Below are 11,240 nucleotides of genomic sequence, written 5' to 3'. Positions count from 1 at the left end.
CTGTAGAGAGCATATCCCCTGACTGTGAATTACACAAACCAAAATATTTGGTTTTTCTATGATTAGAAAAGAAAAGAAGAACACTGTGGTTTGGTCTGTTTTATCCACTTATAAAGTAATAAGTAATAAAAATGAGAGAGAAGTGTGTTACAAAATAGAAACAAGCTAGGAAACGAGAGGAGGGTGTGGCTAGGTGTGAGAGAAGAAGATTGCCTCGAACGGCAAAATAGGGCATCCCAAATCCTAAATCCTTATTCTCTTCTCTCGTCCAATCGTTGTGATTCTTGATGGTGTATCACACACGGTTTGAGGTTAACTGAAACTACCTACCGCAACGTTGGATAAATCCACACTGAGGTGAAATATATGTCTATAATTGAGTTCGTAAATTCCTTATAAATACTTGAATAATAAACATAACATGTCAGCCAATGAATAATTCGTGTATAAATTCCTTTTACACTTGATTAGATAAATAATACCAACTTAATAGGTGTATACCCTAACTTTGACATAATGGATTATCTTTATACTGTTTCACTTTTGTTCTTGTTTGTATAGTTCTCACCAGATTCGTATTGTATCTACCATTAATTCCTTTCTTGTAACGAAGATCTCATCAAAACAGATAAAGTTTGAGACATATAGCATTACTTTTAGATAGAAACTCTACTTAAGAGTAGTAACTTCCTACAAAAAGAATGGTGAAAACCAATGATACTATCGTCTCAATTTCACCTACATGAATTGAATCCCATGCCAGCATTCTTCAACTATCTGCCTCATCTTTTCGTGTGCGATCTTCCTCAATATCCACCAAGTCTTCTTCCTCACTTTTTTTACCGGCTTGCTCTTTCCAGTATGCTACCAACTTTTTCAATCGCACCATCTCTTTCGATGATATATGTTTGCTGGGATCATTCACGATAGTTCTCACTCTCGACGCGTATCTGGAATTTGGTCAAAGGAGGAACAAAAACAGTATGCTTTATCTAATGAGAACGTACAGTTAATCTATGTTAACACTTAGCTTATTTGACAATTGATGTTTGACTTACAGTAGAGAATTGTACGTCTCGTCCAAGTTTGATTCGGCTGGAGACACATTAACAAACATTAACGTCTTGGCATTTCCGCCCAATGAATCACTCATCAACATTGTTAGCTTGTGATTCCTGTAAGGAATATGCTGGTTGCCCGAAGATAAAGCACCAATAACATCACCTAATGCAGAAAGTGATTTGTTGATACTTTGAGCTTCTTTGAGTTGGCAGCCGGCAGAGCCCGACTTTTTTACTCTCTCAGAACCAGCAAGATCCACAAAACTCAACTGCAAAGTAACAAATAGAGGATCATAATATTATACAAGATCATCATTTCTCATAACATTCACGAAAAGGATCTAGTGAACGAAAATATATAGATAATGAGGGTATCATTGTCTAATAATATGGATATATTTAATCATTTAGGTTTAGTTAATGTTTATTGTGCAATCCTATGAATACACACGAAGGTTTAACATTGTGTACCACACCAATGATTTGGATAATACTTGAGATGACGTTAAACTATCTTCCTTCTGATTAAGATTAATATTACTATATTTCTTTTATATGCGGTAGACTAAACATGAAAATCTAAAGAAAGTCCTATTTCCTTGAAAGTCCTATTTCCGTGAAAAATGATTATGACTATGAGTTAAAAAAGAAACAACTAGTAAATTTTGTCACCTTGCCCCTCGCAGCAGACTGGGTTTGAAGATCAATGCTCTCGATAACAACCGATAGTATTAGGTGAGACCTTGAGCTTTCTTCATTCATATTTGTTCCAGAAACATGGCGTCGTTCCGATCCCCGTTCAATAATCATCCGCAGTTCCTCCAAAGTTGATATAGGTATAGTTGTCACATTCTCTACAAAGACCATACCCTGAGGAAGTATTTTATGCATGAGATACTACTTGTGTCTACAAACTAGTGAAAGTAGCTATATATCTCATTACCTTTGAATCTTTTTTAATCTCTAGTTTCAAGCGTCTTGCACTTTTTGGTAAGAGAAGGTCTACAAGTGTGTCTTGATAAAGTTCCACCATATATACCTGCATAATTTCTTGAAGTCATTAGATGCCAGAATCCTTAATCGCATCATATATTAGGATAACAAATTACCTTCAGAGAAAATGAAAATCTGTTACTATCTCGCTTTAATATATTGAACAGTTCTTTTGTAGCTCGAGGTGTCAGTCCAGGATTGTTCTCATGCCCATATATAGTGAAAGTTTTTCCGGACCCAGTTTGACCATATGCAAAAATGCAAACATTATATCCATCTACAGCGGACTGTACCAAATACTGTTCAAGAGAAACGATATTAGCAACCACAACAAAATTAGCTAAAAATAAATGGTAAATGAACAGAGTAACATATCCGTAATACCTTTGTGTCTTCAAAGATATCATCTTGATTAGCACGCATGTCAAATACGCGATCATATATGTGTTGCTTTCTTTTGTCGTCTTTCCATGGATGTTCAACGGTAAACTCATCCACAGTTGTCAGCATTTGTTTTTCCCTCTCTGAACTCTCTTTTTCATTTAGAGGTCTTATACGACAATAAACTCTAATCTTTCCTTTCATATCTACAATTCAATTTTAAAACAAAAACATTATACACATTATAAATTTCACAAAAGCACGCCTATGAATATTATTGTACATACTTGACCATCATGTTACCTTCTATGGTATTATAGTATCTTTTTCTTAGAACTTGTTCTTCCTTATAAAGTATTTCTAGCTCAGCAAGTTGGGCTCCTTGCATCTTCAAAATGGCAGCTGTTTGCTCATTTTTTCTGTCAATGTCCTTAAAACATGAAATTGGAATGTAAGCGCCTCCCTCTAATTAAAACAATAAAAAAGACTAAAGAGTACCAATACCTCTTTCATTTCTCTTAACTCCTCAAGCTCTTTTAAGCTATTCTGCAACAGCATCATGTCAGAATTCTTACTTTCAATCGCGGACTCAGCACTATCCAAGTCTTGAGTAAGGACTTCAAGCTTATTTTCAAGTTCAGAAACTCGAAGCTTTAACACCTTCTTTTCTTGTTCATATCTCTTTTGATGAATTTCAACCTGAAATATTGATGTGTCAATACGCAAGCATTTGCAACTACTCAATTTTAAATCGGCCATAAATCTGATACATCAGATTCACCTCCTCTTTTTTCCTATTTTCAGTATTGAAAATGCTTTGCTCCAAAATCTTGTTTTCGCTCAACAATCTCTTTGAGTTATCAACTGCAACGTGCAATTCCTTATTTCGAACTTCTAACTCCTTTTGGATCTTGTATAATATCTGTGACATAAAAATCATTGTTGAAGGGAGACAGAAGTGCTAGCAAAAAAACAACATAGATACTCAACAATTAAAGCATACAACAACGAATCAAAATTATACACATGATATTCACCTGATTATTCATTTCGCTTAATTCCGACTTTGTCTCTTTACTTGATTTTGTGTTGCCTGACTTTGCCAACCTTGCTTCCATTCCTCGTAGTTCAGACATCAAGGTCTAGAGCATATATAGAATAAATAATTAATAATTTCACCAAAGCATCTAAACAAAGAGAAAAGTTATGTTATAACTAACTTGAATAGTTATCCCTTTCTCGTCACACAACGACCTAAGTTTATCACGGTCTAAGGTAACCTCCAACAATTTTTTCCTTTCAAGCTCTAAACCATTACGCAAAGCTTCTAACTCTTCACGCAGAGTAACGTCTTGCTGATTTTTCTCTTGCAATTCATCCATCAACTACACAACAACATAAAACATACAAACAGTTCATCAGCATACAACTCTAAAAAGAAAAGAGGTCACGGAATAACATTCTACCAAGTACCAACAATAACATGAGATAGAAAGAGGGGTGACATTTACTGATATATCGTACAACAGCCAAGCATTAAACCATGACAAATCCTACTACAAAATGTTAGTACATGTTTTAAACAGAGATCAGCCTTCCCTCCATAAATTGAATTTTACTCGACCAAGAAACGAGATATCTATTAGACGGTATACCTTATCAATCTTCTTTTCAGACTCATCATAAGCCTTAGACAAATCTTGCACACGTTTTTCATACACTTCAAGATTTTGTGGCTTCGAACTGCAAGATATATCTCCATTAACCAAGCTATTGGCAGCAGATCGAGCTTTGGAGTAACGACGCAACATGACATCATTTATATGGGTTTGCAAAGCAACACAAATTTCTTCTCCCTACAAACAATAAAATGCTAGTTCACATTTACAAGTTCCCCGAATTAAATATATATTGTAAGGAATAGCTGCGTAATTATAATGATCCGCAAATAATAATGTCTGAACCTGTTTTGTTTCGAACTGAAATATGTGAAGAACACCAGCGACTCTCATTTTGAAAAAGACGGCTGTGTTACTGCTGCCAAATTGCATTATGTCACGTAGTTCAGCAGAGTGCAAATACTCTTTAGGAACCGGTCGGAAAAAATGCACCTACAAGAAAGCAAACAACAAATTCAAACCCAACAACATACATTTGAATTTCAAACAACGATAACAAATTTCTAATGTATAACATCTATTTTGCACTGACCCCACGTTTGTTGATACCCAAAATGATTCGCCCTGGTAGCAGCCCAATCGGATCATCTATCTTGCGTACACTGAAAAACACTGAATTCCCGTATGGCAATGCCTTTAGTATCCGTAGAAATTGCTGTCTTGCATCATCTTTGGTTACATTCTCCTACATTTCCACATACACAAATACGATGTATCATTTTATCATACTATCACTTCAATCGGTATGTATGTATGTGGCAAAGGTATCTAGAGAGGGAAAGACAAAAAAAAAAAAAAAAGCATTGACTCATTCCTACCGTAGAACGGTAGCGAGCAAGGATATCCAATTCCCATTCACGCTTTGCTCGGGTTATTGCTATTTGTCTTGGCAAAAAGCGCTCAAGAAGTGATGTCCAGTCACTAATATGTGACACAATGATAAAGAAAGAGAAAAATATTAATGGAATATTGGAAAAATACAACATTATTACTACGCAAATAAATTCAATGGCTTAGCTTAAGAAAAATTGAAGCTACAATTCTCGTAACTAAAAATTTAGAATACTAACATGCATGACTCTGGATTGTTGACAAACCCAATCCCAACAAGAATTTGCAAGGCACAAAGCTGAGCAGCATCGTCCCTCCCAACAGGATAGTTTCCTAATAAATAGTCATGTTGCAGCTGCATGTATATGTGTTAGCAAGGAAACACAGATTTATCATGTGGAAATCATATCAATGAAGAAAATGCTCACTTGAACATATGAAAGTTGAACAAACATCAGATCTGTTACTGCTTCATCAGACTCTCGGAATAGTTTTTTTTTAAATACCAATTTGCAGTGTAGTATCTCTCCTTTATTTCTATCTTTTATAGCTTTGAATTCTGCGAGGAGATCTCCAATATACTTGTTATCATCCAATCCTATATATTCCTCTGCAAGCGAACAGATTGAAAAAATGATTAATAATGTAGTACTACTTAAAAATATATGATAAAGAGAGTCATATGAAAACATACCATTTCCGGTATCTGACGATTTGGAACTTGAAACAACTTTACGACATTCAAACAAACTGAAGCTAGAGAAAGCTGAGAGTTTAATTGTCCCAGCTAGCTCCTGAAAGGTATGTCAATACAGTGAGAAAGGTTAAATAAAAAAAAACAAAAAGAGACAAAGGAAAATAAAACGCTAGAACAAACGCATTACTAAGTTTACTTCCTCAGACAAGAATATGATCAGGTAGCAGTGCACTGCAAGGAAACTAAACTATGATAAAAGAATACAAGAATATACCTCAACAGCATCAGACACAGTTGTGGCCATGTCATATGATATTTCTTCAAAAGTTTCATCCAAAAAGAAGACAATGGTGGTGAGCTTTCTACCGGTCAAAAGGGCTTCAATTTCTTCACGGCCAGGTGTGGTATGCCTAGGACCAGCTTTGATAGAGCGCTTTAAAGCCTTCAAAGTATTCACAGCAAGAACCTGAGCCTCTGGTTCGATTGTTGCATCGTGTGCCACATTATGAATATACTCAGATAGATATCCACCAATATCTTTGCTTGGAGGCATTGAAGACGCACATAAGTACATCAATTCCCAAGCTTTGATCAAGTATTGCCTGATAACATGCCAAGAAGGGGAAAAGTTAAAAGAGATACAAAAAGGGTTAGAAATAAAAGAAAGGGGAAAAAGTAACAGAGATACAAAAAAACAGCCTGTTTGGATGGAATGTACCTGTCAGGATTATGCCTAGTCTGTTTGGAGATTTGAGCAAAAAGTTCGTCCCGGAGTTCAACACGCTTCAAAGTTTTCTTGAAGAGCTTTCCAACAAGTTCAATGCGTTCATCTAAACTGGGTGGCGTTGATCGATCAGATGAATCAACGCCCATATATTTTAAGATGAGATGAAACAACTTGGTAGCACGGCTGACGAGATCGCTGTTTATCTTGAGAAGAGATGTGGGGATGGGATCCTGAAGGAGAGAGAGAGAGAGAGACAACATTAATTTTTAATTAAATTTCAGCACAGAGTCAATCAAAATGGATTGTGTGTGAGTGAAGGGAGAATTGGAGTAAGAACCTTCTGAAAGCAAAGCATATCCTCAAATGTGAAGCGCTCGCGGACATGAGAGCCAGAGGACCTTTTAGAATAGAAGAAGCCACGCTTGCCAGCAGACTGGATTTGCTTCTGCATAAGCCGCAAAAAAGCTTCAACCTGGAAGCGATCGATGAGGGGAATGGCGGCAGCAAGCTCGGCGGGAATTGACAAAGCCACTTGAGGAGCTGGGGAGCTGCGACAAGAGTAAAATCAATTGTTTTTTGAAAATTCAGAGACAAGTAGTTGGAAAGAGAAGAAGAAGAAGGAGCAAAGAAGACTTACAGAGGAGGAAGAGAAGACGATTCAGCATCGAAGTCGGTCCCAGAGGGATTGGGAACATAAAAGCAAGAAGAAACGTCGGCGGCGACTTCGGTGCCATTACCAGAGCTCAACGAAGAATTACTGCCTCGTTGGCCCTCCATAGCCGAAGAAAAAGGAGAGATTGTAGATCTGAACAAGCGCAAATTTGCCCCAGAAAAACAAAAATTTTGAGCAGAGAGAGAGAAAGGGAGAGAGACGAGAGTCACGGGAGATTTTTAATTGCCTCTTCTTCTTCTTCTTCTTCACATTCAATTCTTCACGATTCAGCTGATTTTCTCATTTCTTCTAATTGTTTTTAGTTTAATTGAAGACTATTATTTTAATCATAAGGACACGATCCGCGTCGTTGTGTTGTGTGGGTTGAAACCGAATAAATGAACAATGAACAAAGACGTGCTCTCACGTCCATTGGCCATGGTTGTGCCTCCAACACCATGTACAAATCTTTACATCAATACAATAATGGATTATGTATGTATTGCCAGGCCTATTCAACACCAGTGTTGTTACATGTCTTTATTTTCCTTTTTCAGACTTGACGGGAAGTAAACCATAGTGCTTCGTCACCTTCTCCACTTCACAGCTTTGATATTGCTATAGCAGGCAAGTTTTTCCTTGCCGGAAGCTTTAGATCCTCCCATTCCCCTTCTTCTTCCACTCTCGTGAAGTACTTCTCTACCATGCTATCCTTCATGTCCTCCAGTCGCCTTGGCTCCCACTAATTTCATTTCAGCAAACACTGGCATTATATCAACAATGTGACATAACAACCACAAATACCAAAATATAGAGACTTGTTTAAACCTTTGGGTTCTTATCTTTGTCTACCAATATAGCTCTGCACCCCTGCACAAGTAAAACACGCTGTTGTAATTACGGTCAACAACAAGGACAGTTCGGAAGGAAAATACAGTCGGGGTAGCTTGCAAAACCTCCACAAAATCTTTGCTAATTTCTCCCTTTATCACGTGACACACCATTCTATACTCACGGATAAGACACTGCCCCACCCCCTGCAATCGCCCTTCTCTTATCTAAAATATATATAAGCAGAGTCAGTCAGCTCTTTGTCATCATTTCCTGTGATGCGTTCTGGGAACTAACCGATCTAAGAGAGATTTTAAGGCTTGCTGGTGAAGCCTTCTTCAATGATAAAATGGTAGCTGAGATCCAACCATCTGCTTCTTGAGTGGCCTCTCTCTCCTAAGCAACACATATATGAATATATATGATAGTACAGACCATTGTCAAAGGTAAATCAGTCGACTCAGGATTGCAAGTGAATATACCTATATATAAATGAAAAAACAAAAAAGAACTTACAAGTGCAGATATAATTTCTTCGACAGTTCTCCTAGAGAAGCACTTATCAATAACATCTAACCTGCTAAACAAACGGAAAGATAAGAACCACCTTTTCTCTTCACACACATTTTCAATTAAAGATATGATGAGAAATGAATTCTGTAAAGAGCAATTGAAAAGTTGAAACCAATACAAGATTGAAATTCTAGAAATATGTCATGTATTCTTATCTTCTTTTGGCATGAAAAGAAGATAAGAAGCAGATATGAGAAAGCAATGAGTATATGAGAGATAAGAAAGACAAGAATATTACGGAATTGAAACGGAGATAAAATCATACACACTTGCCTGCGGTAAGCACTCTGCTGTTTCAAACGCGGTTTCTGGTTGTAGGCATCGAGAATTGTTGAGGCAAAGGTTGGATCACTTGAACCAACGCTGCAAAGATCTGCTTCTAGTGCAGTCAACCTCTGTGAAAAAAAGAGTAACCTTACTAAGTATCCTTTTCTTTTTCTTTTTTGGTATGAAGTAGGTAACAATCCTTAGTGAAGCAAATAGTGCTTGACAGTTGACACTAGTAGCTAACTAGCTATAAGAAAACTGAATTGTAAAAGTCATTCGGAATGTCATATGAAATAGAGACTAAGAAAATTACAGGCCGCAAGATTGGGTACGGACACTTATATTTTATAATAGTTAACAGGAACCATCACGCTGGAGAAAATAAGCACGTTGAACAAGGGTACCCCAAATCCTGACAGAGAGACCTTAAACTTTCCTGGCCAAGAAAAGTTTCTCACCAAGAAAAATGCCAAACGGAGAATCCATCATCTCTTACAGGGTATCCCTATGTCTATTGTGTCAATTCAACTAAACACTAACAAATAATTTTGCATCACCAGCTGTCATAATCCAGTAATCAAAAAAAAAAAAAAAAATGTTCTTGTGTTTAGCATGTCAAGTTGCTATCATGCCGGCAATGGGGAATACTAACGAAAAGGAAGTTCATACCTTTGAAGGCACAAAATGAGTAGCAAGACCACAAGTAAGCATTTCAGCGCCATCTAATCTAGCTCCAGTGAGACCAACATACTCTCCTAAATAAAGAAAATAACAAGGATGAGAGAAGGAGATAGCCTCATTCATTCTGAAACTTTTGTGGCTTTAAGAAGATGCAAAAATGAAATATAAGTTTCGTTACCAAAAAATCCAGGGAGCCTTGACAAGAAGTAGGATGCGCCTATATCTGGAAAGAGCCCCAGAGCTGTCTCAGGCATGGCAAAAACCTTGGGGAAAGTCAAAAGATATGGAATAATATAAGCATATATTTTGGAGCGACGTATTTTGGGCATCTCAAAGAAAAGAATACCGTGTTCTCAGTTGCAATACGAAATCGACCATGGACTGAGACACCAGCTCCCCCTCCCATGACGATACCATTCAAAATTGAAACCTATAATCCGAAAACAGTGTGGATTACGAATAATGAACTTATACACTCGGAGTGAGTGGTTCACTAAGAGGAGAGTATGTATAGTGTGAAACCTGAGGTTTGCTATATGTGGCCATAACATAGTTGAGAATGTATTCATCTGAGAAGTAATTGGCACCAAGTCTCCAGTTGCCTGGTCAACGAAAAGAATATAGAGAGAAAGTGTGTATATTAGATTATAGAAGAAGGTAAGAAAGGGAACAGAAAGATAGGAGGGTGGTTGGTAAAACCTTGTTTGATGTCACGAACAACAGCTGCAACATCGCCACCAGCACAAAAGGCTCTTCCCAGACCCTGCGCTAAAGTCATTCAGTGCTGGGGGGCAAACGGAAGAGATTAGGATAATGATTACCTTAAGGATGACAAGTTTCACACTAGGGTCCTCCTCATATGCAAGGCACAGTTGCAGCAACCGAGAGATCTATTAGAAGATTGAGTCAGCCAAATATGTACAAGAAAGGAGGAGAAACCAAAAGAAGAAGGGAAAGATTCATTACCATTTGGAAGGACAGAGCATTCAGCTGCTTGGGTCTGTTCAGAGTCAAGATTCTAACACCCGATTTCTCTTCAACCAAAACCTGTGATCAAATTAATTTAGATAGGGGACAATTGATCGTCGTCGACTCGGATTAACGAAGAAGAAGCTGAAGAAACGACAAAAATAACAAAAAGAAACCTGAGAGTGAGAGGCCATCTCGACTGCCATCTTTCTTACTGCTCGGAAGAATTGGGATCTTCGTATCCTCCGGACGTAGAGCAGAGAGAGAGAGCAGCAAACGGGATTGGTTATAATAGTTTAGAAAATTGATGATGTTGGGCCTTTGGAGTGGATATTTGTCTTGCTATAATGGGCTTTCTGTTTTGGTCATTGAGTCAAATGGAACTTTGCTTTTCGAGTTTCGACTCTCGCAACATGCAAGCACTGCTGTGCTCCTGTGCCTATGAGTTTTTTTCTCGTAGGCCTTAATGTAAACTTTACCCTCTGTTTGGAAAAAGAAAACATGGTGGATCAATGATCTTTGCACATATAATAATCAAGCACGTTTGACATATGTTTACAAAATTACAACGAAGACTTTTTTTCGTTAATTTTGACATTTTCCCATGTTAGAAGCCACTTTTTCCAGCTTACCCAATATCTCCCACATAAAATGTCAAGCGGCCACCACAAAATCAATCAACTAAAAAGTCTTTGCAAGTGTTCAAATTCTCAACAACCCAACCTCGATCTGAAATTCAGACATGAAAGCCCTCGCTTCTTATATATGTTGTCTAGCTATATAATATATATAGTTAGTACGTGGTACGTGGTCGTACAGAAACACGCGCCCCACACGCTTCTCTCTAACTCTCCCAAGGCGATAACGCAATCCCTTTCATTCTCCCTTTATCTTCGCC

The 11,240-nt window shown here is 37.6% G+C and overlaps 2 protein-coding genes across 5 annotated transcripts; both read right to left on the bottom strand.

Moving 5' to 3' along the window:
• Positions 1-572: 572 nt before the first annotated feature.
• Positions 573-7,485, bottom strand: LOC109131917 (kinesin-like protein KIN-14E). The gene is made up of 22 exons (XM_087497475.1): positions 7,007-7,485; positions 6,707-6,917; positions 6,361-6,599; positions 5,917-6,244; positions 5,640-5,739; positions 5,374-5,555; positions 5,185-5,300; positions 4,933-5,035; positions 4,647-4,799; positions 4,400-4,546; positions 4,091-4,291; positions 3,656-3,820; positions 3,473-3,577; positions 3,217-3,357; positions 2,940-3,134; positions 2,739-2,865; positions 2,439-2,641; positions 2,171-2,353; positions 2,005-2,100; positions 1,734-1,931; positions 1,059-1,330; positions 573-950 (listed from the first exon to the last, which is right to left on the bottom strand). The coding sequence occupies exons 1-22, from the start codon at positions 7,144-7,146 to the stop codon at positions 770-772; spliced, it is 3,786 nt and encodes a 1,261-aa protein (XP_087353601.1). The 5' UTR covers positions 7,147-7,485; the 3' UTR covers positions 573-769.
• On the bottom strand, positions 7,421-10,843 carry LOC104762982 (3-hydroxyisobutyryl-CoA hydrolase 1). Of its 4 annotated transcripts, none has more exons than XM_010486409.3 (14): positions 10,519-10,843; positions 10,340-10,420; positions 10,195-10,263; positions 10,073-10,136; positions 9,896-9,975; positions 9,720-9,803; positions 9,552-9,636; positions 9,362-9,447; positions 8,699-8,820; positions 8,369-8,429; positions 8,150-8,248; positions 7,978-8,079; positions 7,850-7,891; positions 7,421-7,763 (listed from the first exon to the last, which is right to left on the bottom strand). In XM_010486409.3, the coding sequence occupies exons 1-14, from the start codon at positions 10,546-10,548 to the stop codon at positions 7,623-7,625; spliced, it is 1,146 nt and encodes a 381-aa protein (XP_010484711.1). In that variant the 5' UTR covers positions 10,549-10,843; the 3' UTR covers positions 7,421-7,622. The 4 variants fall into 4 exon arrangements, with proteins under 4 accessions (XP_010484711.1, XP_087353602.1, XP_087353603.1 ...); XM_087497476.1 differs by having other exon boundaries at positions 8,369-8,432; positions 10,519-10,837; XM_087497477.1 differs by lacking the exon at positions 7,850-7,891 and having other exon boundaries at positions 7,421-7,784; positions 7,957-8,079; positions 8,369-8,432; positions 10,519-10,837.
• Between the last annotated feature and the right edge of the window lie 397 nt (positions 10,844-11,240).

Source organism: Camelina sativa, chromosome 18 (genome assembly GCF_030686135.1).
Source record: "Camelina sativa cultivar CO46 ecotype springtype chromosome 18, ASM3068613v1".
Taxonomy (NCBI): domain Eukaryota; kingdom Viridiplantae; phylum Streptophyta; class Magnoliopsida; order Brassicales; family Brassicaceae; genus Camelina; species Camelina sativa.
This window is presented reverse-complemented; position numbering and strand designations above follow the sequence as displayed.

What these genes read in the sequence shown, in the direction of transcription:
- LOC104762982 (XM_087497476.1), bottom strand. Translation starts at nt 10,548, where the DNA reads ATGGCAGTCGAGATGGCCTCTCACTCTCAG. An exon ending in TTAAAATCTCTCTTAGATCG is followed by an intron (nt 8,080 to 8,149) that starts GTTAGTTCCCAG and finishes TATATATTTTAG; the next exon opens with ATAAGAGAAGGGCGATTGCA. An exon ending in TTAGCAAAGATTTTGTGGAG is followed by an intron (nt 7,892 to 7,977) that starts GTTTTGCAAGCT and finishes TTACTTGTGCAG; the next exon opens with GGGTGCAGAGCTATATTGGT.
- LOC109131917 (XM_087497475.1), bottom strand. Translation starts at nt 7,146, where the DNA reads ATGGAGGGCCAACGAGGCAGTAATTCTTCGTTGAGCTCTGGTAATGGC. An exon ending in ATCGTCAGATACCGGAAATG is followed by an intron (nt 5,556 to 5,639) that starts GTATGTTTTCAT and finishes GTTCGCTTGCAG; the next exon opens with AGGAATATATAGGATTGGAT. An exon ending in AGTCTGCTGCGAGGGGCAAG is followed by an intron (nt 1,331 to 1,733) that starts GTGACAAAATTT and finishes GTTACTTTGCAG; the next exon opens with TTGAGTTTTGTGGATCTTGC.